The sequence below is a fragment of the Culex quinquefasciatus genome, chromosome 2 (assembly GCF_015732765.1).
Source record: "Culex quinquefasciatus strain JHB chromosome 2, VPISU_Cqui_1.0_pri_paternal, whole genome shotgun sequence".
NCBI classification, from domain to species: domain Eukaryota; kingdom Metazoa; phylum Arthropoda; class Insecta; order Diptera; family Culicidae; genus Culex; species Culex quinquefasciatus.
The window spans coordinates 121,787,409-121,814,892 of NC_051862.1; the positions used below are offsets into that span (position 1 = coordinate 121,787,409).

The window sequence follows — 27,484 nt, forward strand, 5'->3', positions numbered from 1 at the left end:
ATTAATTCTTTGACTCGTTCGCTTTATTGGCCACATTTTGAGTCACCTAACACAAAAACAACGACGCAAAACATTCTCTTTCTATCGGTCCAAATTTATTACCTCTTCCGGATCCAATTGACGGATTCGACGATGCGGTCGAAGGCGGTTATTGCGATGACTAATAAATAACTAAAACTAAGAACAACTAACTAATCGACTGATCAATCAACCGTTACGATGGCGACGAGGTTTAGCTTCGGTTCCACTTCCAGGGTCCACGTCGGTGGAATCCATGCCCGTGAAATCCGTGATCGTGATCTTGATGCCAATCCCGGTGTTCGTGGCTGTGATTATGGAAGTGCCAATGTGGCGGACCATCGAAACGGGGTGGTGGACCGTTGAACGGCGGCATTCCGAAGAACGGTGGTCGGCCTTCGTCGTGATCGTGGTCGTGAGTGTGGCCAGGGAAGCCCGGGAACTTGGGGTGCCATGGACCGAAACCTACAGGGTGAATGGTTTGGTTAGTTAAGGGATTGGTTCTGGGAATTTTTACCGTCTAGCTTACCTGATGGTCCATTATCGTGGTTCCACTTCTTGCCGTTGAATGGAGTCGTCGATGGCAGATCTTCATCGGTGGCAAAGGTACTCTTGTCGAATACTATGCTTCCATGGTTGAACAGCTGATCGGGCTTAACTTCGATTTCCTGCTTATCATCCAGAGAGTCTGGTTGCTCCGAAATGACATCCGGAATGGTGACTTGATGATTGACCTCCGGAAGCAGATCAGTTCCGCGCTGATCAACGACTTCGTCAAACTGCTTCACAGTGTCTGCATGCTGACTGATCTCTACTTCCGGTTGTCGAGAGTCTTCCTGAGGTTGACGTTGAACCTCTGGTTCGGCCTTCCTCTCGGATCCTTGATCTTGATGCTTTTGATCATCATGCTGCTCCTCGCCATTTTCATCGTCTTCAGGACCGTAGACTCGGATTGTCGTATCCTCCTTGTCTTCGTCCTTGCTATCCTGATCGTCATCCTTGCTGTCTTGATCATTATTCTTAACATCCTGATCATCATCCTTGCTTGTCGATGGCTGTTCCTTCTGCTCGCTTTCATCCTCACTATCCGAGCGAACTTCTTCTTCCCGATCTTCCTGTTCTTCTTCACCCTGATCATGATCCGTATTCAGCTGACTCGCCGTCGGCGCAGGTACTCCCGGAATCTCCCGAACATCAGCCGCCTGATCCTCGAACACCGGCGCCGGCTTCCGGTCATCGTTCTTCTCCGTCGTAGTTCCAATCTGAGCTTGCGAGATCGGCTTCACCGAAGCCGGCACTTCCTTGTCCAGCACATCCTGGTTCAAATCCAGCAGGAAATCAATCGGATTCTGCGTTTGCGGTGCCGGTGCCGACTCCACGACCACCGTCAGCAGCGTCCCCACACAAAGGACAATCAAGCACTTTAACATTTTCTTCGAGCAGAACTGACCTGTAAACGGCTCACTTTCTGACTACAACTTGCGCAACCGCGTATCCTCCACGAACTGAACTGCCCCAAAGGTGAGCTAGATAGTTTATATACGGCAGCATGGCACGCATCAGCAGCTTGTTGGTGGAGCTCTCCGCAGCGAATGGGTTATTTCAATCAATCCAGTTTGGTTCTGTGGCGTGCGTCACCGCAAGGAAGTTTAAGTCGTCTCGTGGTTGGAATTCTTGGACTTTAACATGCAACATATTGAGCGTCCTAAAAGGATACTTAGTGTTTTAAAAGAGAGTCATCAATATGTTTATATAAGTCCTTATTTCAAGTTTAAATACACATTAAACTGGAAATACCAGCCAATGTAATGGGAATTCCCATTTCTATCGTCAGGGAATTCCTCTTGAGCAGAAGAGTGGTTTGATTGATTCATGCTTTTTTCCGTTGTCTCCTTTAGTTGTCTGATCAACTTAACGGCTTACAGTATGTTTGAGACGCCGAGTGAGGAGTGTTTGACGATCGCGTTGTACGCTAACTATCAATTCAAATAGAATATCAATTAAAAATGATCTTGATAGTTGCAAACAGGTTTCGGTTTGAAATTATTCAACAATAGTACAGTTCATGCGAAACTCTTGAACTATGTAAATTCAGATCATAAAACAAAAATATGCTCAATATCTTTTAAAAAAATGTTCAAAATAATCACGTCTTTCAGTTAAGACTTGGGGAACAGAATGTAATTCCATCGGGCAGCTAATGTTGGCATTTCAGCACATTGGCGTTAAATTACAGCTTTTTAAAGACGTTTTGATCAGAAATCAAGTAATAAACTGCTTAATGGGAAGTGAATAAGCAGGTTTCTCTCAAAAGTTTTGACATATAAGATGTTGAAATAGTGAAAACATGTTTAAATAACAACGCTGAACAAAATACAATTGATATGCTTTGAAAATTCTCCGACAAATTATGAAATCCAAGAGATTTTCAATTTAAGTAATATTCTCAATTGTAGTTATGGTCATTCTTTATTAAACGATTCTCGATTTAAACACCTCCATTTCGTTGTGTAAATCAAGAATATGTTGTATTTCATAGCTTTTACTCGGAGAAGAAGGTAAAAATTCGAACAAATCAATTGGTGACAGCTCGATCTACCGAAAAAAAAGTATGTGCCCTTGAGCCGGAGACGATTTTTCGAAAAATTGACAAACTTTGAAGGTCTGTACCGAACTCCAGGGAGCACCAAACATCAACTTTATACATACCAAAAGATGCGCAAGGATCTACACTGGCCTACACGCCAGTGATGTTGAAAATAAATGCATTAGTGGCCAAAATGCCTCAAAAAGTGACATTTTTGATAAAATCATTTTTTAAGTGTTAAAATCCATTTAAAATTCAAATGCAAAGCGCCAGCTCATGTTACGTATAACCTGGGTGCTGAATAGTGGTTCGCAAAACGGCCTCAATTTTGAACTGTCAAAGTGGAACCAATTTACTGTTCGCCAAATGAAGAGAGTATTGCTATTGATCATTTAAAATTGTTTTTTTTTAACAAAAATGAAAAATGTGTTGCTTTTGAGGATATGAAGTTGAAGTCGAAACAACTTAAGAAAATTGAAGACGAAATCGTATTTTTTTAAATTATGAATAGAAGTTGTTTATGGAGTCTATGCGGTTTTATCCATCCAGAAGCTGTCTTTATCGTTGAAAACCTACTGGTTTAGTGAAAATATTTTCTGTTTGTTGGATCAGCTTCGCTACAATTAACGATGTGTATTTACTGGACCAGGAAGAGCTGCAGGATTTCACAATCAGCCTGGGAATTTATCTGCGACATCTCAGAATGACACTCTCGTCGCAGTTCTTCGTCACCCGTAATAATGAAAAATCTCGTCTAACCGATCAAAACTTGAGAGCACACACAATTTTCCAGTAATTAATGTCAAAAACTAGACAGAAAAAATAAATAATACTGATTATAAAACAGCTCATTTATCAGTAAGAAAAAAGTCATGCTTGTGCTTGAGCAGCTTCCTACTTTGTAGATGTAAACAAAGTGGGATCATTCGAAAATCACGTTGCGCATTCTCTCTATTCATCACCCAGCGTATAACTAAGCTCATATTTGGGATTTGGGCTCAGTATGCCCACCGGAACAAACTTTTGAATGCCCGCCAAAAAGTCATTTTTGTTACATCCTAATGCCAGATACACAGATTTGTCTGTGTTTCACATGTTTTGAGGTGCACAGACTTTTAAAAAATTTCGTCAAATATTTTGTAAAAATGTGAACCGAAACTTATCTTGTTATTTATTAAAAAGGTCCTTTAAACACAAGCACAACACAAGGTTTTCACGAGCTTTAGAAAGCCTTTGGATCTTTTATCTGTTAAATTTCAAAAGGAAACAATTATTGATAATCATGTTTGAACTGGGGAAAACCCGGAAAACTGTCCCTTTGAAATCAAACTGACAGTTAAACAAAAATGTCTTATCAGCAAAAGCTTCGGCCCAATCAACAAATCAATTCAATTTTTAAAAAGTTGTGAACATTCTGTAAAAATCCGTACTATGTGAAAAATTCCGTACAAAAATTCCGACCTGTTAAAAATACACGGAGAGGGTCGAAAATCCGTATGAAAAGTAAAAAATCCGTACAGTTTGTACAGTTAGACATGACCAATCGATTTGTCAGATTTTTTTTTTTTTCATTTTTCGTAATCAATTTTATGGGATGAGCAGCGGGTTTAACTCTCTCTGCAATGCTTATGAAATAAAAATAAATTGTTATAAATTAGTTTTTTTGCGTTTCTTTAGGTTTGAAATCCCTATAGATAAGGGTGGTCCAAACCGGGCTTTCTCGGGAGTACCAACTGAAATCAAAGATTGACCCATTACTAGGCCAAGTTCCAAATTTGAGCTCATTCTGACCACGGAAACCTCTAGAATTTAGAACAACTTTCCCCAAAACACCTTTTAGGGTGATTTTTGCTAAAGAGTTATTAGCTTCCGAAAATGAGCATTTTGCGCAGCCAACTCTAAGGGGCCTCCTAAAAGCAATTCCACCGACCAACCAAATTTCTGCGCTGGCTAAACGCGAGAGGAAGCATGAACTTTAAGGTCCCTAAAAACACGTGTTTTTTTTTTCAAAAATATTTGGTCAGGGCCGAATGGTTTTTCTCCAAAGTTTGTATGAGAATTAGTGCTGTTCGCTACTCCCACATGCAATTTTTGGATTTATGCAACAGCGACGAACCGTCCTAATTCTCCATACAAACTTTGAAGAAAAACCATTCGACCCTGACTAAATATTTTTGAAAAATTAAAAAAAAACACGTTTTTCTGGAGACCTTAAAGTTAATGCTTCCCCTCGAGTTGAGCCTGCGCAGTCATTTTTGTATTTTTTTTAGGTCAGTGTTATGTTTTAAATCACGGGTGTGCTCACTTGCCCTAAAATCCTGTTATAATTTCTGGAGTTTTTTTTGAAAAGGTCCTTTAAACCAAATTTTCATTTTTTGCTTTTTGGGTGTTTTTGAATACCCCTGACTCAAGGCGGTTCTAAAAACACCCAAAAAGCAAAAAATGAAAATTTGGTTTATAGGACCTTTTCAAAAAAAAAAAAACTCCAGATTTGAAGAAAGGTTTACATCTGAAAAAGGGTAAGAATCGGTTGACTATTGCGGGCTGATAATGAAGTAAAACCAGTAAAACAGTTGCTTTTCTCCATACATTTTGGATATATTCCCATAAAAACTTCAAGCGATCAGAGAGAGGGGTTTCCGTGGTCAGAATGAGCTCAAATTTGGAATCTAGCCTAGTGATGGGTCAAGCTTTGATTTTAGGGAGTAGCCCCGAGGAAACCCGGATTTGGACCACCCTAGTCTAGATGCTGAGTTAGGTTAAAGAGGGTTGAAACGTAACTGAAACAAATTAAATAATATTACTGGTAGTGAAAAGGGTTCAATTTACACAATTGATTCTTCTTGAGTGATGATCTAAACTAGAAATCAAGGGTTTCTCTGAAAAAAGAGTCCAACGGTAATGTGTTTTAAATACTTTATTTGTTCCTTACAACTAAATCTACTTCAAGCGTCATAAAACACACTGGACTTTTCGTTGAATTGCATGTTTTGTTGATTTTTCTTAAATATAACTAAAAAAAATATTTTTATTTATCATATCAAAGAAAGTATCCAACTTTCCAGTTGATAAAATTTCCAAAGCGCAGTAATCTTCAAGTTTGCTTAGTCTAACTTAAGCCTACAAGTGTTTGTGTGAAGCACATCCTGTCAACAGGATTGTCTCTTGAATGGCCGAGCTTACATCCAGCGGTTACGACTTTTGCTGTTCCTGTTGCAGACGCTTTCGGTATCCTCGGAAGTTTGCTAAAATTAGAAAGAGTAATTTTGTTAGTTTCGGGGATTTTTTAAAGAATTTTCAGCGAGATAGCGAGCATAGATGTGAAAAATAGAATAGAATCTAGGAGGAAAGTTTAATGAATTAGGACTTCTATTGGTTTAATCTACGAAAAAAGAGTATTTTTTTTAAAGCAGCTTGGATGCAATTGAATTGAACTGATCACATTTACATTGTATGTTGTGTGTGTGTTTTTAGTTCGAACCTGGCAACTTCTTCTTTCCCTTTTTGCCCTCGACCTTGACCGGAGCAGGTGCGGTTTCGGCGGTCGTCGAATCGTCCGACTTTTCCGCCACTTTTGGGGCAGCCTGCTTTAGCTCTTCGGACGACTTAGCTGCTGAACTGTCACCGTCACCCTTATCCGCAGCTTCTTTCTCGGCGAGCTGGCTTTTGGTTGAACTCCCTTCCTCGACTTTGGCTGCCGGTTCGGCCACTACATCCGGTTTGGACTCGCTCTTGCTCTCGGGCACGCTCTTGGCCTCGACGACGAAGACTTTTGGTTCTGTCGGCTTTTCGGCTTCAACGGATTCACGCTTCTCAACGGCGGCTTCCATTGGAGTAACTTGAACGGTTTCTGAGGTTGTAGCCTGAACTGGATCAACAGCCGACTTGGCAACTTCGGATTCGATCGCCTTCACGACTGGAGTTTCCTTCTTCTCAACGGGAGCATCTTCCTGCTTGACTTCCTTCTTCTCCTCTACAGCTTTGGGCTCTTCAACGGTCTTGGCTGCAACTGGTGTCGGTTCTGTAAATACAGTCAAAGTTAGGATCAATCGTTAAACAGATGTTCATTCACTTCTTACCCTCAACCTTCTCGACCGTCTCGACCTTCTCAACAGCTTTGACCGCTGGCTTCTCGACCTTCTTTTCCTCTTCACCGTCCTGGACAACGGCAACCGGGATGGAACGGTAGACTGGCTCAGATTCTACATTTTTGATTGCCTTCAGATCCTCAACGATCGGCACGGCCACGGGAGAGGGAACGTCACTCTTCAGCTGGACAACTGGTTTAACTTCTTCAACAGCCACTTCTTTTTTCTCCTCAACAGCTTCCTTCTTTTCTTCAGCAACGACTTCTGGCAGAGCCTTGGCAGGTTCCGCGACAGCCACTATTTCAATCTTGGTCTCCGCTACCGGCTTGACTTCTTCAACCGCCTTAGTTTCAGCCTTTGCTTCCACAGCCTTAACCTCCTCTACCTTCTCCTCAGCCTTAGTCTCAACCTTCTCTGGCTCAACCTCGGCGATCTTAGCTTTCGGCGCTTCTTCAACAGCGGGCTTTGTTTCCGCAGTAGCTTCAACGACCTGATCCTCGACAGCTTTAGACTTGACTCCCGCTTCAGGCTTAACTTCATCAATCTTCTCCGCCTTTACTTCAGTCTTCTCTTCCGTCGTCGCTGCTTTCGGAGCAGGTTCCTCAGCTTTAACCTCAGTCGTCTTTGCGATCGGTTCCTGAACCTCGGTGACGTGCACCACGGCTGGGATCTTCATTCCCTCCGGGACGGCCTTGACCTCAACCTTAACCTCAATCTTCTCCACCATTTTAACCTCCTCGACCTTTTCTTTGGTTTCTGCTTCGGTTACCACAGGTTCGGCGGCCTTGACTTCGGCGATCTTAACTTCAGCGGGTTTTAGGACAGCTTCTTCTGTGGACTTTTCAGCGGCTTCAACCGGCTTGCCGGCTGCTGGTACAACCGCATCTTGGGGGGTTGGGAAGGCAGCGGCTATGGCGAATGCTGTCGCCACGAGGGCGATGTGAAAAAGTTTCATGTCTGGAAGAGAAATAAAAGTTATAATATCATGTTAGATCTAAATTTATGGTGTATTTTTTATTTGTAGCCTCTCTAACTAGTTCTAGACTGTATTTTGCCCTGTATCGCCCACCTTACTATTTCTGGTTGTGAAACATCTAAATATTTCATTCATTATAAAAATTGAAATTACAAGCCATGGTATCATTAGATTTCGGTCATTCGATTTTTTATAGTATTTTTCAAATCCGGCTGAAACTTCTTTGGTGCCTTCAGTATGCCCAATGAACCCTTTTGGCATCAATAGTTTGTCCATATAATTTTCCATACAAATTTGGCATCTGTCCATACAAAAATGATACATGAAAATTAAAAAATCTGTATCTTTTGAAGGAATTTTTTGATCGATTTGATGTCTTCGGCAAAATTGTAGGTATGGATAAGGACTACACTGAAAAAATGATACACGCTCAATTTTTTTGGTGATTTTTACTTTCACTTTTGTCACTAAAACTTGATTTTCAAGAAAACACAATTTTTTTATATGTTTTAGGGGACATCAAATCGTCGCCGTCGTGCTAACTTGTCGTACGTGCATTTTGGGCCAAATGGAGTTAAGAGCGTCATTTTGTGCAGCTCACAATGCCTCACCTTCACAGATAGAAAAAAAAACCATCACAGATCCTCAATGTTCGAATTCAATCGGAGATATTAAATAAAAATCGAAAAAAACTCCGTACATTTCTGTCACTTTTCATATAAAAGAAGTTTCAATCTTGTCGTGCTATCTTGACACAGCCTGACAATTCGACGGCAACATTAAAAAAAGCATCATGTACAAACCGTGCGTTTTGAGAAAAACACATTTGAATGTTGAGCATCATTTTTCAATCCCCATTTTAATATAAAAGCATAAGAATGTGTTCTAATGATAACAAACGATGAAAAACTTGATTTTTCATATTCAATAAAAAATTGATTCCGTCATTTTATTTAAGAAAAACAGGGGGGCGACATCTATATCTCACTACAGGCAGCTCGCCCGTAGCCAACACAAGCTGTCAACTTCGGCGCCAGCACAAAAGAACAGCTGTTCGTTACGGAACCAAAACAAAGCAACTGCGCACTGTAAAAAAAAGTACAAAAACTGCAGGCATAAAATGGAAATAAAGTAATTATTGTTTTTATGTAAAATTTTAACGCAATGTACGTTTAAAAGTTAGTGTCTGTTTGTGAGGTGATTTTTATCAATTTATTTGCAAAATAAACTACTAAAGTTGGGATTATTATGCACACATCGGGCCGATGACCTCATTTAAAGTTGTACTTTGATCACATGAAACGTCACATGAAACTTAACTACTGTGTAATTTGACTTTTACGACAGTAATTCTTATAACAAAAATTTAATTATTAATAAAAGAAATATTTTTGGTTTTCACTGTACGCAGTTTGCGCGCGTTATCAATCTCAATCACCCAAGATGGCGGCCTTTAGCATCCCCCTGAAGAAAAACAAACATAACTTCTTTTGAAATCACCAGTGTTTATATTACCCTGCTGTCATCGGAGGGGAAGCTTTGTAATGATTCGTTTTTCGTCGGCAAGTCTTTTATTTGACAGGTTGACAGGGCTATATAAACACCCACAAATTCGGAACACTTTTATGATAATTTGTCAATAGCATGCCAAAAGTAGCTTTTCTGTCGACCTTACTATTTTTAGAACCTTCATTTGGACATTATCTTGCTATTTCGCTAGTAAAAGTAGTACTTTTTGAACAAAAAACTTCATTCCAAAACTATTTTGTCCAGAGCAGCAAAACACTACCTCCAAATGGCCTGTTTCATAATTGTGGGATGTTATTGTGCCTCCCACAATTGTGGAACACCTGAATATATTTTTACAAACTGATATTTTCACACAAAAAAGTTATCAAACCATGTATAAAACATCACTAAGCTTGAGTTTCATTGATTTCAGTGTGTTAAGTCATTATTTGATAGTAGTAAATTTTTGAATCAATCAATACTGATTTTTTCAATAAATCGAACTTCATTTTTCGATGTAAAATCGAATTTTCAATCAAAAAGTACTTTAATGAAATAAAGTGCATCGTTTTCAAGTTATAGCCAAGCTCTCTGAAAATAGTCCCGGTTATTGCGGCATAATGCCGAAGACGGTGACAAATAAATAAAAAATATATTTTTTTTAAATTAGTGCCCATGTTTGACTACTTTTGAAAAAAAATATTTTTGAAAATCTGAGAAAATTCGCTATATTTTGCTTTCTAGAAACATTGTTGATACGACCCTTAGTTGTTGAGATAAGATGCATGCAAAGATTTAAAAACAGAAAAAAATATGTTTTCTAAGTTTCACCCAAACAACCCACCATTTTCTAATGTCGATATCTCAGCAACTAATGGTCCGGTTTTCAATGTTAATACATGAAACATTCGTGAAATTTTCCGATCTCTTTCATTTTTATTTTTCAATCTAGTCTAACATTTCAAAAGGGCGTGTTATTGAATGTTTGTATTGTAATATTGTGTTCCTATTTGAATGTTATGGAATCATTTTAAGAATCCAAGCCGCAACCAATTGCTTTTCTTAGAATGATTCCATTGCTGACTTCTCAGATGGAACCATAGAGTTTATAATCGAAATTTGTAATGTACACGTACAAGTACAAGCCAAATAATCAACCAAAATTTAGGTAATTATGTAGATTGGAGCTCGTTTCTCGTAGAAACTAACTTCCAATGCAAATAACTCGTGTTTTCGAAAAAGATTTTTACCGATTGTCTTCCTACGACAACCCAACTCTTGATAAAAATGCATCGCTAATGAGTAAACATTCCCACAAGTCTTACTATAAATAAATCGTGAGAATTGTATCAACTCGTTAACGTTAAGGGCCGTTGTTCTATGGAACAAACAAAAGGATCTTCGTTCCAAAGTCCCATCCACAACGCCGATGGTTCCACTCTATGATCACCATGCCGGATACCATTCATCTTCCCGCGGCGTGTGCGCAAATCTCGTATACCTTAATCCACTTCTAGCGGCAAATTTTTCCCCCCATCATCGTGCCATGGTGCGGAAACATTAAATTTAATCAGCGGATCAAATGGCCGCACATTAAAATCAGATTTATCTGCGACGTGCCAAGTTCTGCCTTCTTCGTGCAGCAGGTTGATCAAAGTCTCGCAGAATGTCCGTCCTCCAGGTGCGCTGTGGTACAGTTTGGCTTTGTTTTTGTTTTATTTCGAAATCCCAGTTGAGCAGTTGAGCGCAAAGAAGATTCCCACCGAGCTGAAATCAACCGCCCGTTCTTCAACAGCCGCAGTCCTTCTCATCGCTGAAGATCGTCGCCGTTGAACCCAAAACCGGTGGTGCCGCAGTTGGACCAAGACGACCTTCGAGGACGTTTTGGGCTGGCGTTTAAATGCGACTTAATGACACACTCTTTGTTTATCATGCTTGCTGCCGAGAAGAAGAAAAACATTGTGTCTTTAAAAGGTATTGCTTGGTGCGGTGGCTTATTGAGAAATTGCGCGAAAGTTTACTACCTTGTTGGTGACCCCATGCAATGCCTCTGGTCTAAACATGGATTGGGCCAGACTCAAGATTTTTGCAATGAAGAAGGCCCTCAATTGTGCAAAATAGGAAACATCAAATGTGATTGCGACAGAATTACAATAATATGCTGATTTCTTGTTGGCCTTATAAATATTACTGATAAGGTAGTGATTTTTCTACATTTTCCGACAGTTATTTTAACAACTACATTCTACTTAAATTTACAAATCACGAAACAATGACAAAAATACTATCTTAGGTGAGCGTAAAAAGTTCCAATTCTCAACATTTTTCTCAACTGACGATCCTCTAACATTCTAAACTGATACAATTAGCATACTAGCAGTCAAACTGGTTTAGTGTAGAACAACAACTATAGCTCTACACTACCGCGTCGCGTCGCGGAGGTCCAAAACAGAACTAACGAACGCGCCCTCGTGGACGCCGCAACCTGTTCAACTTCAATTTCAAACCAACCACATGGCTGGAAAAATGTGGATTGAAATCTTGTGAATGGAAGTAGGCAACAACTAAACAAACACGGATTTGTTTTGTTTTACTTCATTCGGGCAAACACAAGAGCACGAACGGGCAACACCTTAAGCATAACATTTTGATTTTGAGCAAAGTTTGGTGTAGTAACAAAGAGGCGTGTTTTGGTTGCACTCACAGAGTCATCAATCAGTTTGCCGGCTTAAAATTAACTATTAACTGTTTAGGCGCATAATTCACGTCAGCTATATAGATGATGATGATTTAGGTTGGGGCTCTCCCCTCTAACCACCTGCCAAACAGCCAAACACCTCTCACTCTTATTCACACACCGTGATACAGGTCGTGAATTATGAGAGAGCTTGGAAAAGCATAAGCCAAAAAATGTGTGTTACGAGTTCTTTCAGCGCGCTCGATTGATTCGCAATCTGTTCCATTGGGTGAAGTCGTCTCTGTTGTCTTTTTTTTATTTTTTCGCTGACCACAAAAAATAGTAATTTCAACGTCATCGAGCGCCACATTTTTAATCGAATAAATTAAGTAACAGGTTTCGATATCTTGGATCGTGTTAGTCTTAGGCAAATCATGACTTTTTTTTTTGTTCATTTGGCTTAAGCCTTAATCTAGCAGAAGTTTCGTTGATGAGGTCCATCATCATCCTCAATCCGAGGCAACAAACGACAGAAATGATGTTGGTGTCGTGACAGCACAACACAACAACAACAAAAAACAACAGCAATTTAACTTATTCATGAACCTCCAATGGTCAAGGTCGAACCGGTGTGTGCTGCCGGCGTGGCTTGGATCAGCGTGGTGTGGCCCCACGTTTGGGACGACTTCGATGCCGCCTGCAGGCAGGGACAAAATGGTTAGATTGTTGAACCGTTGTGGCGCAATCAATCCAAAGCTATGCCGTTAGAAGGGACTTAACTCGAAACGGATACTTATGATTGATCTCTGGTTTAATCTGAACAACCGTTGCACAGCGGGAAAAATTCGTTTAAATATTCTTAGGAATGGTTTTGTGCATCAAATTGAATTTCTTAGAAAAAAAAAGTGTGATGAAATCTCAACAACTTACTGTCAATGATCACTTACATTTGCCTCGGTGGAGGGGATGTAAGGCCAAAAAAACTAAACTAATCAAATATATTACTTATTCTGATGCAAATAATTTTAAAGTGTATTCCCTTGCTTTAAGCCAAAGTCGAGTGGATCCAAACAATAGAGCAATTCTCTCAGGTTTCGGTCATTCGATGTTTTTTGTATTTTTTTAACCAGGCTGAAACTTTTTTAATGCATTTGGGATGCCCAAAGCCATATTGCATCATTAGTTTGTCCATATAATTTTCCATACAAATTTAGCAGTCCATACAAAAATGATGCATGAAAATTCAAAAATCTGTATCTTTTGAAGGAATTTTTTGATCGATTTGGTGTCTTCGGCAAAGTTGTAGGTATGGATAAGGACTACACTGAAAAAAATGATAAACGATAAAAAAAAATTGGCGATTTTTAATTTAACTTTTTTTCACTAGAACTTGATTTGCAAAAAAGAACACTATTTTAAATAATATGTTAGTCTTAATTTGAAAACTTGGAAAATATTGTTTTTGAAAAGGTTGGAAAATTTCACAAATGTTTCTAATTTTAACAGTGTAAATTGGACCATTAGTTGCTGAGATATCTACATAAGAAAATGGTTGGTTGCTTAGATGTGAATTAGAAAACATTAATTTTCCTGTTTTTAAACATTTGCATGACAAAATCTCAGCAACTAAAGGTCGTATCAACAAAGTTCAAAAAAGCAAAATATAGATAATTTTCTCCGCTTACCAAAAATATTTTTTTCAAAGGTGGGCAAACATGGGCATTTATTTAAAAAAATAAATAAAAAAAAACTGCGACCTTGTTCAAAAAAGCTACCTAAAAAGGCTATAACCAGGCTTGCCACAAATACAGATTTTTTTGGCACATACCAAACACTCAATCGAGTATAACTTTAAAGAATAATATTCTTACCAAAAACTGAACATGCCAAAAGATGCTAACAATGTTTATCTTTTTGGCCAATTTAACAAAAACTGCTCAAATTTATTTTAACTGTAAAAAAAATCGTTTGTGTTTCGGGCCTGTGCTGAAAAATCTGTATTTGTGGCAAGCCTGGCTATAACTTGAAAACGGTGCACTTTATTGAAATTTCACAACAGAGCAATTCTCTACCAAAACCGGAAATGGATTTTATTTGTATTTTTTTATTTGGCTCAAACTTTGTGGGGGCCTTCCCTATGACCAAATATGCTATTTTGTGTCATTGGTTCACCCATACAAGTCTCCATACAATTTTGGCAGCTGTCCATACAAAAATGGTATGTAAATATTCAAACAGCTGTAACTTTTGAGTGAATTTTCTGATCAATTTGATGTCTTCGGCAAAGTTGTAGGTATTGTTGAGGACTTTTGAGAAAAAATAGGTACACGGAAAAAAAATTTGCATATTTTTTAATCAACATTTTTTTTTCTAAAACTCAATTTCCCAAAATACGTATTTTTTGATTTTCGAGATTTTTTTATGTGTTTTAGGGGACAAAATCCGCAACTTTTGAGCCATAGAGAAACAGGGGGCGTAATATTCAATATTTGGCCCTTTTAAAATGTTAGTCTTGATTTAAAAATTTTCTAAATAATTTTTTCAAAAAGATCGGATAATTTTACGAATGTTTCATATATTAACATTGAAAATCGGACCATTAATTGCTGAGATATCGTCATTAGAAAAAGGTGGGTTGTTTTGGTGAGATTTAGAAAATTTCAATTTTTGTGTTTCTTTTTCTTAAAGCGGCTCTATCTCAGCAACCCGAGGCCCAATCTTCAATGTCTCTTAGACAATTTTATAGCAAATTTTCTGAACTTTTCAAAAAAAATATTTTTAGAAATGGTCACTCATGGTCACTATTTTTAAAAATTGAAAAACTGCAAATATTTCGCAAAAATCAAACTTTCGGTGGCTATATCTTGAAAACGGAGCCCTTTATCAAAAAATCTGTAAAGTACTTTTCGATTGCAAATCCAATTTTGCATTAAAAAGTAATGTCAAACTTGTTTTTGCATGAAACTTAAATTTTTTCCAAAAATCAATATTTTTTCAAAAATTCATAACTTGGCGGCAGATTTTTTGACCATGTTTCTCTATGGCTCTAAAGTTGCGGATTTTTGTCCCCTAAAACATATCAAAAAATCTCGAAAATCAAAAAATACGTATTTTGGGAAATTGAGTTTTAGTAAAAAAAAATATTGATTAAAAAATATGCAATTTTTTTTCCGTGTACCTATTTTTTCTCAAAAGTCCTCAACAATACCTACAACTTTGCCGAAGACACCAAATTGATCAGAAAATTCACTCAAAAGTTACAGCTGTTTGAATATTTACATACCATTTTTGTATGGACAGCAGCCAAAATTGTATGGAGACTTGTATGGGTGAACCAATGACGCAAAATAGCTTATTTGGTCATAGGGAAGGCCCCCACAAAGTTTGAATCAAATTAAAAAATACAAAAAATAAAAATGGTAGAAATCGGCCGATTTCGTAGAGAGCTGCTCAACAGTATTTTTGATTGCAAATTTGATTTTACATCGAAAAATGAAGTTAAAAAATTTTGGCGACCAATATCTCGATTTTTTTAAATCAATATTGATTCAAAAATTTATAACTCGTTCAAAAATTTTTAGCAAAACCTTGAAATTTCGGAAAAGTTGGCATTTGATGTTCCCTAAAACATATCGAAAAATTAAAAATAGTGTAAAATCAAATCAAATCAATCAAATCAAGTTTTAGTGACAAAAAGTTTAATTAAAAATTACCAATTTTTTATCGTTTATCATTTTTTTTAGTTTAGTCCTTATCCATACCTACAAAGATACATATTTTTGGATTTTCATAAGCTGCCAAATTTTTATGCAATATTATACGGACCAACTAATAATGCAAAATGGCTAAGCGATTGTCCACGATCCATACATAAAAGTTTGTTTTTGTAAGACCAATTGTCCACGAAGGGCGGGGGGTTGAGAATTCCAAAAAAAGTGTCCACGTGGTGTATGGATGGTCCCAAAGTGGGGTGATGATTTTTTATCATCACCTGGAGTTTGTTTTTGAAAAGGTACAATAAACCAAATTTTGAGTTTTTGCTTTTTGGGTGTTTTGCAATACCCCTGCCTCAAGGCGGTTTCAAGACATCCAAAAAGCAAAAACTGGAAATTTGGTTTATTGGACCTTTTCAAAAAAAACTCCAGATATTAAGGCCATTGCAAATTTTGTTCAAGTTTTTGTCTTCTCCTGTAGACCTTTTATTTTGTCAAGGACTATTTTTTTTATTAAATTATATCTTTCAAATGAAATTCAAGATTGGTATAAGCTAAGATGGAAACAAAAATAGAGCGAGTTGAGCCGCTTCCCCTGCATGGTTCCAAACAATTGCACCGTCTTCCTCTTAGACCATAAACCACCTCCAACGTTACTTTTGCACGACCATGCAATAAAGTTTAAACTTGAACTAATCAACTCGAAAATTTCCTCCCATCATATAAAAGTGACCTTTAGCTCAACCGTCGTCCGTCGGTTGGTGATTGTTCCACCACAAACACCTGATTGCTAGTCATCATTTCCAACATTGCCCCACAAAAGCTCACAGAACGCGGCATGGTTGGCCAATCAGCAGAAAAATGTCGCCCAACTTTTGCGGACTTGTGGAATCTGGGTTGAATTTGGGCAGAATTTGCGACCGATCAAACCGAGGGCCTTGGCCGGTGTCCGTTGGGATTGGGCATGAAACCTCGGGCTATGGTCCAAAAGACCAACCTGATGCACGCAAAAAAAAAAATTGGTTAGCCAAACAAATTACAGGTGCCGAGTTTGAGCTGCACGTTGTGCCGGTGTGGAGGAGAGTCCGATCAAGTTCACAATTTTTCATTTCTTGTTACTTCTTTTGTTGTCTCATTTCTTGGATTTCTCTCGTTGCCTCTGCTATCAACGAGGAATTATGCAATCGATTTGCATCGAATTATGAAATCAATTAGGTAGCCGCATCGACAGAATTGGCAGCTTCTTTTCATGCGGCAGTGTCTTTCGACTGGTTTCCACCCCTGATTGATTCGGATCTACCCGTCAAAAACGGTTGGTTTGAATATCTGGACGAATTCACTGCAAGAAGATAAGCATGGGGCGGGATTTACGTGGACAGGGCGGTTATCATGCACCCAAAAAGCAACATGTTAACTTGACAGGCTGGATCAGGTTGAACTGAAGACTCAGACACACACCCCTTTTAGGTGGTGTAAGTCCCTGTTTGAAAAAAATCCGACTACGTTACCTAAAGATATGACTTCTTCAACTTATACTTATGTGCAGTTCGGATTTGAGTACCGTCAGTGGGGGTGACTATGGGTAAAAAAATGATACACCTCTCGAAATTTCTTAATAACAAAAACAATTTAAATAACATAGAAAATCTTTCAACGTAGATTTGTTCTTGGATGGTTTACTAACATTTTCCCAAAATATGGTGGAATTTGGTGAACTCTACGTTGAATGCCAATCGTTTGAAAATTGACTCAAATATAAAGATATGGTAGAAACAAGTCATCCAACAGTGTTTCTTGTTCAAGGGAATTGACATACTACAATGTTTGATGCAGAGAATTTCAAACATTTAGGTACTATTCGAGCAATTCCAACAAAAATATTTAAAAAAAACATATTTTTCGAGAGGTCATTTTTGGTCAAAACTTACCTCAACTTTAAACAGCTGCCAAAATGACAGGATTTGTTCTAGAAACGAGATTTTTTCAGCTAAGTCATCTTAAGATGCCCCCAACACAATCTTTTTAACAGAATTTAGTTTTATTGAAAAGAGCCATAGAAATGGGGAAATCCGTAAAAAAATCACTTTGACCCAATGTCACCCCCACTGACGATAATTTTGAAGCAACTACAGTATGTAAAAAAATGCACATTTTGTGATGAAACATGTAAACAATTTAAAGTTTGACAGAAACCTAGTACTACGTTTTGTTTAGAAACTCATGCCGAACATTTTGCTACAAAAAGCTAATAAAATAATGATTTCTATAAAAAGTTATATAACAAATACTATTACAAGAATCAAAAAAGGTGCAAAAGAACTTTGTACAACTTTCGAAAAATTAACATAAATAAAGTTATTTGTTGACAAATCAATAAATCCAGCCTCCCAACTCCAAATAGGCATCCTTGACTGATTAAAAAAATAATTTGGATTGAATTTAAAGTCTTCTAACTACTTAGGGACCATCCACAAACCACGTGGACACTTTTTTGGAAATCTCAACCCCCTTGTGGACAATTGTCCATACAAAAAAATCTTTTATTGTATGGATCGTGGACAATCGCCATACCCCCTAAAGTGTCCACGTGGTTTATGGATGGTCCCTTAGTATAAAAATTGATATAACTCTGGAAATTTAATATAAAACTTATCTTAACTTAAATTTGCAAACTTTTAATTCAACTTAATGTCAATATATTACAATAGAATTGCTAAATAAACATTTTGGAGTGGGTATAACACCGTTTTGGGGGTCTTTGTATCGCTAGAATAGATTTTTCGTTGGAATTTCGTACCAACCCGGAATTACGTCGTCGGAAAATCCGCCGGCATCCGAACCGGTCCACAATTCACAAGTCAACCTATGTGGCATCGGAAAGGGCATAAAATTTCCGATCTTTTGATACCCAAACATCCAGGTTTTCTATAAAACCCACGTTTTTAAATACCTACCTATACCGTTCGATTCCCATCTGCTGCAACCTTCCATCGGATGAGGAAGTAAAATGTCGGTCCCGGCCTTGGTTGTTAGGCCGTTAAGTCATTCCAGGTGTAGGAGTTGTCTCTATGCCATAAGTACAAACAACACACCAAACCAAGCCTACTCCGGTGGAATCGCTGGCGGCGGTTGGACTCGCAATCCAATGGTCGTTAGTTCAAACACTGCGGTGGAAGGTTCCTTGGAGTAAAAAGAGGTTTGGGTGCTCTCCCCATTCAAGCCTTCGGACTCCTAGGTTCGAGCAGAAACTTGCAACAGAGACCACAAAAGACCCGGGGGTCGTTAATGTGGATGGTTTGATTTTTTTTTTTATGGTAATATATTGACATTTAGTTAAATTAAAAGTTTGCAAAATTAAGTTTATATAAGTTTTATATAGAATTTCCAGAGTCATATAAACTTTTATACTAAGTAGTTAGTAAACTTTATATTTATTCCAAATATTTTTTTTTTAATCAGTCAAGAAAGTCTATTTGGAGTTGGGAGACTGGATTTATGGTGATTTGTCAACAAATAACTTTATATATGTGAATTTTTCAAAAGGTGTACAAACTTTTTGCACCTTTTTTTATTTTTGTAATAGTATTTGTTATATAACTTTTTATAGAAAACATCTTTTCATGAGCTTTTTGTAGCAAAATGTTCGGCATGAGTTTCTGAACAAAACGTAGTACTAGGTTTCTGTAAAACTTTAAATTGTTACATGTTTCATAACAAAATGTGCATAGTGCCCAAGGGGTGTAAATACTTTTTTTACATACTGTATAAATACTTTTTAAAAGGTGAGAAAATTTAATTCGATTTGAATTTGGACTTTCAAAACCTGGCAATTAGTTCTGAGATACAGCCTCACAAAGAATTCGAATCAATGGATATGTTTTTTTGAAGTGTCGCCTTATTACTGTTGGTCCAATTTCAATGTTAAAATTTTAACTTTTGTGAAATTTGGTGATCTCGTCAATAAAATTATTTCAAAAATTGTGCACAATTTAATACATTTACATAACCATTTTGTATGACCAGCCCCGAAAATTGTATGAAGACTTGTATGGAAAAATAAGAATTATTTTTCTTAAAATTTAAGCAATGATTCGGTTAAACTGACGGAATTACAAATCAACCCAAACTGTTTAAAACAAACCACATTCAAACCAGCTGCCGGTTTTGTTCTTACCTGGAGTTGAAATTCTTCGCTTCGAAATGCCTAGACACAATTAATAACGACGCGCACAAACTGCTGCTGGACCAGTTTCCCTACCCTCTCTTTCTCTCCCTTTTCCAACGTCGTCGGCTCGGGTCAAGTTTTTCCGTCACGAACTTGTCCTTCCACTCTTCACGGGGACCAATGTCACTACTCTCTAACCGAACCGAATATCAAGCGTCCCCACCAAACCAAACGTGTTCTTGGCGCACACACACAATCACTTCAAGCTTTCAACGAACAAAAAAAAAGCTCCTTTTTCCCTTCCTTGTTGAGACCCTCTAACGCGAACCACCTCGTTCGACGACCACCTTCGTTCGACTAAACTTTAGAATCGTCTTGAGTTTACTTTTATACACACACCCAGCGATTCGAACGAGCTGCTGCTGCTGGAGATTTTGCTGCTGTTCAGGCTCTGGAGTATGGATTGGACTCTGTGAAACCGTGCCCCTCAAAGAAGATCTCGCGATGAGACACGATCAAGTTACGAGCCCAATCTGATGGCACGGCGGTTATTAATAAATTTTAAAATTAATTAAGGGTGACACATTTTTAACCTGGCAATCTAATTAATTTTTAGAGCGTTTTTTTTTTGTGCAAAAAAAAATGTTTGGAAATTAATAGATTTAAACACATTCAACTGTATTCTTGAAGTTGAGAGTGGGAAGACTTGATCTGTTTTTTTTTGTTTTTTTTTTTTTTTTTTCATTCCGCAGATCTAGTTCAAACTACTGGAATATTGAGCAATTTCAGCTCAAATCAGGAATTTTTCTGGTACTTTTGTACCCGACCCTCTCCGATTTGAATGAAACTTTGTAGGCATATTATCCTAGGCGTGTGTATATGGAGCCAATAGTACTCGAAAACAACATTTGAGAAGGGCATAAGGTATTTAAATATTTTTGTAATCTGTGATTTAAAAATTATTGTATCTCGAAGCCGTTGCGTCGTATCAAAAAGTGGTCAACAGCGATGGAATAATCATCATCAAAAGAAAATATTTGGACGATCATCAAGAGAAAAAATCCGAAGGGAGCTTGGCTCTTCTCTCTCGCGCACGAAAGATCGGTAAAAGGAATCCAAAAAAATCATCATCTTGATTATTCGGCGGAGCATCTTTTTCACTACTACACTTGCAAGTGTAACGTCACACGTCGAAAAATTACCTGTCACATTTTGCAGATGGGCAATGTGTGTAAACAAATTGAAATAAATATTATTAAGTGGTGCTGACAAGGAAATTCACAAAAAATCATCAACAGATTGATTTTCTTGGAGAAATTCGGAAGCGATTTTCTTTTGCGTGATTTGCTTCCTCTCTCTTTCGTCTGACGAAAAATGCAGGATGGTATGTCTCTCCTAAAAAAATACAAAAATCATTTACTAAAACTGTTTTTTTGAAAAGTGGTCTAAACGTCAAAATTTTTGAAAACCAGTAGTGGGAATCGATTTTTCAGACAATTTTACATAAAAGACCATTGTCCTATGTCCAATCCTTGGGAAGATACAGCGGTTTTAAAAATGAAAATGTTGAAAAAACGGGTTTTTTTTTGTGGTTTTTGGCAATTTCTGTATGACAGACTTGAAAAACCAAGTCTCGTAAATATTTTTACCGAATAGGGGAACTATACCCTTTCTCAGCCTATTTCTATTATCGGCCTATCAGCACTTTGATCATGAATTACAGCTTTCATAAAGTGTTTTTGACTGTTCCAAAGTGATGAATAGCTCAAATAAAAGTGAGCAAACAGCTCTCCATTGTTGATACATCTGAAAATGTTGATTTAATAGCGGAAAACTGCAAAAGTGATGAAAATTGGTCGAACGGCTTAGAGTGATTAAAATGGGCATATTTCCCCTAGCTCGTCTAATTTCCCATAAATTTGCCTTTGACAACTTTTTGATTTATGTCGTTTTTATATTTACGTAATCAAATTTACTATCCTGGTTTCTACCACACTGAAAAAAATATTCTATTTTCAGTTATAAGCATTGTAATTAAGCTTATATCTGTAAGCGCCAACAAACTTATTTGTACTGCGAGATAAAATGTTGGTGTTTTCGACAAAGTTGCTTGGATTGGCAAGCCCAACAAATTTCTAGAAGACAAAAAAAATCCCAAAAATATTTCTGAAAAGTTAAGCTATTAGTTGATCTTTCCAACTTGCAACAAAAACAACGACGAAGTCTCAGTCTCGGACGTGAGCTCGTACGAACAAGACGTATTTCCATCGACGCTCTCGAGAATAAGTCCGGTTTCGAACAATAGTCCTCCGCGGCTATTGTTTCGTACGCGTTTTTCTGTATTATCTAAAAGCGGAATCTTCCCCGGAAGAGTAAAAATGGCGAATAGTGTACGAAAGAACACTGCGAAGTTGGTCTTCGGACCAGGAATCAAGGTACCGTCGTACCTGGACGTGCTGAAGTTCTCGATGGACACCCTGAAGCTGTCAGCAGCGGATATCCACAGCATTTACAAGGACGAAAATGGCGGCCAGTTTTACGTCAAGCTGATTGACGAGGAGACTTTCTCCGCGTTCATCGCCGAATCGGACGAGCACTACCAGTTCAAGTTCGAGGACGGAACAACGGCAAGGGTGGCGGTAGAGCAGGCATCGCGCGTCTTCCGGTACGTCCGGATCTTCAATCTGCCACCGGAGATTGACGACGCCACGATCCAGTATGTGCTGGGTCAGTACGGGACCATACGGCAGCACGTACGCGAACGTTTTCCCAACGAGCTGAAGGTTAACATTTTCACCGGTGTACGAGGGGTGCACATGGAGGTGGCGAAGGAAATTCCTGCACACCTTTACATAGGACATTTCCGAGCCCGCATCTTCTATGATGGGCTCAAAAACAAGTGCTTTTTCTGCAAGGCAGAAGGGCACGTCAAGCAGAATTGCCCCAAAATGGCGGCGATCTCAACAGGCAGCGGTAGTGGCAGCGGCAGCTCGGCGCCATCCCTTGGTAGGCCTGCAAAACCGATCATCGATTTCGGCCAGCCGATCGCTCCAGCGATGACGTTGCTTAACCAGAAAAAGAACTACGACACACCAAACCCGATCACCACGACATCAACGCAAGCAGTACCTAGCGCCTCCACCACTACAACGGTAGCGGTACCGAGCGCTTCCACGACAACATCACCAAGCGTCTCCACACCAGCACCAATATCATCGACAACGGTAGCACCATCTGCAAGCACCACAACAACCAAGCAAACAGTGGACACTAACACCAACGACGGCGGGCTGGACGCTTTGCGGCCGGCCGGCGTGAGCGAAGAACACATCGACAATGCAGACACCGACGCGATGGACGCCGAGATCAGCGAACTCGATCGGCAGACGTTGCTGAAGCGAACGAAGAGTTCCTCTCCGGTATCTTCTGAGGGTGATGCTGGTAAGCTGGGTGGGAAGGGAAAGGGGGGTAAGGGAAAGGGTGGGCCAACTGGAGAGGGGGATGGGTTCATTCCGGTTCCAAATGGTAAACGCAACAAGAAAAAGAAGACAACCTAAATCATCCATCGTTCCATCGTTTTATCGTACCATCAATTACTAAAAAACATCTTAATAATGGCCACAACAACATTCTCTAGAAAACTAGCCACAATTAACATCAACGCTATTAGCACTAACATCAAGCTAGGTTTATTAAAGGACTTCGTGTGGAATAATGATCTTGATATTGTTTTTCTTCAGGAAGTGTCGTTTGAAAACTTTAAATTTCTTGCTTCCCATTTTGCTTTTGTTAATATCAGTGTCGACAACAAAGGAACTGCTGTGTTGATTAGAAAAAATATCGAGTTTGATAACATGTTAATGAACCCAAATGGTCGAATTCTGTCGGTCACAATCGATAAAGTTCACTTTATCAACGTTTATGGTCATTCTGGATCACAATACCGACATCAACGTGACGTTCTGTTTTCAAATGATATCATCCCACACCTATCTGCTGCCCATCCCAACGTAATTCTAGGCGATTTTAATTGTATTCTTTTAAATTCGGATTCAAACGGAACCGTGAAAAATTTATGCCAAGGACTGAAAGACCTAACATCTAATCTTGATTTAATCGATATTGGAAATTCAATTCACCGTAATACGATTTATACATTTTTCAGAGGAGATTCTGCATCCAGGATTGATAGAATTTATGGACCAAAAGATTTTTTGGAAAAAGTTTTAAGTTTCGACACATTAACAACTGCCTTCTCTGATCACCGTGCAATAGTTTTGAAATTTAATGTTGACTCAAATTCTAACGTCACTTCCACTGGTAGAGGTTTCTGGAAAATAAATCCCTCTTTTTTGCATGATGAGGATATCAAACGTGAATTTGTTTTAGAAATTCAAAACATCAGACAAAGATTTGCATATAACAATATTTTTTGTCGATGGTGGATTGAACATTTTAAACCAAAAGCAAAATCATTTTTTAAAACAAGATCTTTTGAATTGAATCAATATATAACATCTAGTAAAAGCTTCCTTTACGGTTGTCTTAGAGAAATATCATGCAAACAAAGCAACAATGAAAATGTTGAGAAGGAACTATCTTTTGTAAAATCCAAATTAATGAATATTGAACAAAATCGACTTTCAAATTTAAAATTAAAAATCCAACCAGAAAATATAATTGAAGAAGAGAAACTAAGTACATTTCAAATGTCTAAATACGCTGCAAAAAACTCTAATATGAAACTTTTAATTAATGGTAACCTTACTTCTGAGAAAACTAAACTTCAATTAGCTTTAGAAAATCATTTTAGCTTATTATTCGAAGGCGATAAAACTTTTTATCCAGGTGTAAATAATATTTTTAATCACGTGAAAAACCGTTTAACTCTTGAACAAAGCAATAATTTAATAAAACCAATTGATCTCAACGAACTACAAGAGGCACTACAACAAGCTTCTAAAAGAAAAGTCCAGGACCAGATGGACTGACATACGAGTTTTACTGTACTTTCTTTGACGAAATAAAAATGACCTTTTGAAACTTTTTAATCTATTTTTGATGGGGAAATTCCTAATACTGCTTTCGTTGAAGGGATAGTAACATTAATTCCTAAAAAGAACAATCCTTCGAAATTTCTGACAAACGACCGATTAGCATGTTAAACTGTGATTACAAACTTTTGCTAAAATCATTATGAATCGATTACAACCCCTTATGGATTATTTAATTGGACCAGGTCAAGCTGCAGGTATTTCAGAAAAATCTTGTATCACAAATCTAAAACTGCTTAGAAATCTTATTATCAAAGCAAAAAAATCTAAATCATTAAAAGTACTTGTTGCAAGTTTCGATTTAGAAAAGGCTTTCGATAGGGTTGATCATCATTTTCTTTGGCTAACCTTGGAAAAATTTGGTTTCCCAATTCAATTTGTTAACTTAATTCGTAATCTGTATAAATATGCTTCCTCTAAGATACTATTTAACGGTTTTCTCACTAATAACATTTTCATAAAATCATCTGTTCGCCAAGGATGCCCTTTGAGCATGGCTTTATTCATCATTTACATAGAACCACTTATTCGCATGCTTTACGATGACGTTAGAGGTTGTCTAATAGATAATAGCTTTTTAAAAGTTATTGCTTATGCAGATGACATTAATGTCGTTATTCGCAATAATCACGAATTTGATAAGACCTTGGAGCTCATCAACTATTTCAGCATTTTTGCTAAAATTAGGTTGAATGTTGAAAAGTCTCAATACATGAGACTAAACAGTTGCCTCTCGGGTCCACATGTTCTCAAAGAGGTCTCATCGCTCAGAATACTAGGAATAGATTTATCTGAAAATTTTAACACTATCATTGAAAACAATTACTCTAGAATTATACTTAACATTAAGTTTTTAATTTCGATTCATCATAAAAGAAAACTAAACATTTACCAAAAATCATGGATTTTAAATCAAATTATTTTATCTAAATTATGGTACATAGCACAAGTTTTCCCTCCTAATAATTCAAATATCGCTGAAATCAGAACGATCTGCAGAAATTTTATTTTTAAAGGTGTTGGATTATACAAAGTTAAATTTGATCAGTTATACTTAGACGTTGATCAAGGAGGACTATCTCTCGTTGATGTTGAAAGTAAATGCAAAGCACTATTTGTAAAAAACATATTATTTCCTAGTCAAAACGGTATCAAAGATTCATTCATGTTATCACAGCAAACTAACAACACGCTTAGTCGGAACTCACGTGAATGGCTAAGTTTGGCAGAAGAAATATCAAACGATACTGATTTAAACACAAGCAAAAAAATCTACCGTTTGTTGATTAGTAAGCAAAATATTAAAATCAAAATAGCAACCGAATTCCCTGAATTGCCATGGCAAAATTTTTGGCAGAATATACAATCGAATTTCATTTCCTCAGAAGAAAAACATTCGCTATTCATCATGCTCAATGATCTTATTCCAACAAAAGCAAAACTTTTTCGCCATAAGGTTAGGGATACTAATACAAATTTGTGTGAATATTGTAATAAGTTAGATACATCAAAGCATCGTATAAAGTCATGTAGCAGCAGTAGATTAGTTTGGAATAGCGTAAAAACAACTATAATTAGAAAACTAGGCTTAGACATTGTAGACCCTGAGGAGTTGCTAGGGAAAACGTTTAAAAATGAAAAAGAAAAATTAGGTTTGTGGTTAGTAGTTGAAGCAATTGCCTATAATTTGAAAAACTTTGGAAATGGTACAGTAGCAGATTTTGAATGTAAAGTTAGGGAGAAACGATGGAACAACAAGAAATTTTACGACAGAGTTTTTGGAAAATGGATTTGTTATATTTGAAGACTACCTATAAATAAACAGCCTTTAAACCGAAAAAAAAAAAAAAAAAAAAAAGTTGACTTTATAGCAGTCGGTCACCATTGCTAGTACTAACTATTAGTGTCTTCCTTTTAACTACAAGGACTTCGCCGCCCTGGGCTCCTAAGTGTTTGAGTACGGCGACCTCTGGATTGTGATTGTGACCTCCGATTGATCCACACAGGCAGACATTTTATTCAATAATGTAACCTAAAAATGGCTATAACTTAAAAACGGTGCACTTTCTGATTTAAAATTCAATTTAACTATTAAAAAAAGTCCGTGATAGGGGAGAGGGAGGGGGGGGGGGGGGTGTGGGTCTGATTTTTTTTTAAAAATCATTGGACGTAATATTTGAACCAACCCTGAGTATTTTAGTGTAGCCTTTTTTAAATAGTCCTAATCATAATCTACACTTTGCGGAAGACACCAAATCGATCAGAAGATTCCATCTCGAGGTACAGATCTTCTAATAGAGCAATTCTCTACGAAATTGGCCGATTTCGACAATTTTTATTTTTGTATTTTTTGATTTGGCTCATTTGGCTTTGTAAAAATGGCACGTAAATATTCGAAAATCTGTAACTTTTGAAGGAATTTTCTGAACAATGTGGTGTCCTCGGCCAAGTTGTAGGTAGGTACAGTTAAACCTCGCATAGTGCGCAGGCGTTACGCTTTGTATTTATTCGATTACTCTGATACGAAATAACATTTTTGCAACCTCTTTGAAGCTAATTGTAGATTATGATAAGACGAACAAATTGTTTCATAAAGATTGCAACAATATTATGTCGTTTAGAGTAATCGAAGAAATGCAAAGCGCTTGCGCTCTATACGAGGTTTTACTGTACAGTTAAAACCTTTTGTTTACGCGA

The 27,484-nt window shown here is 37.6% G+C and overlaps 2 protein-coding genes across 3 annotated transcripts; both read right to left on the reverse strand.

The window, feature by feature from the left end:
- Positions 1–1,545, reverse strand: LOC119767904 (nuclear polyadenylated RNA-binding protein 3-like). Its single transcript, XM_038257809.1, has 2 exons — positions 548–1,545; positions 1–483 (listed from the first exon to the last, which is right to left on the reverse strand). The coding sequence occupies exons 1-2, from the start codon at positions 1,446–1,448 to the stop codon at positions 233–235; spliced, it is 1,152 nt and encodes a 383-aa protein (XP_038113737.1). The 5' UTR covers positions 1,449–1,545; the 3' UTR covers positions 1–232.
- A 3,962-nt stretch (positions 1,546–5,507) lies between these two features.
- On the reverse strand, positions 5,508–20,090 carry LOC119767649 (probable serine/threonine-protein kinase kinX). Of its 2 annotated transcripts, none has more exons than XM_038256673.1 (4): positions 19,743–20,090; positions 6,685–7,650; positions 6,087–6,626; positions 5,508–5,850 (listed from the first exon to the last, which is right to left on the reverse strand). In XM_038256673.1, the coding sequence occupies exons 2-4, from the start codon at positions 7,646–7,648 to the stop codon at positions 5,798–5,800; spliced, it is 1,557 nt and encodes a 518-aa protein (XP_038112601.1). In that variant the 5' UTR covers positions 7,649–7,650; positions 19,743–20,090; the 3' UTR covers positions 5,508–5,797. The 2 variants fall into 2 exon arrangements, with proteins under 2 accessions (XP_038112601.1, XP_038112602.1); XM_038256674.1 differs by having other exon boundaries at positions 6,054–6,626.
- Positions 20,091–27,484: the final 7,394 nt, after the last annotated feature.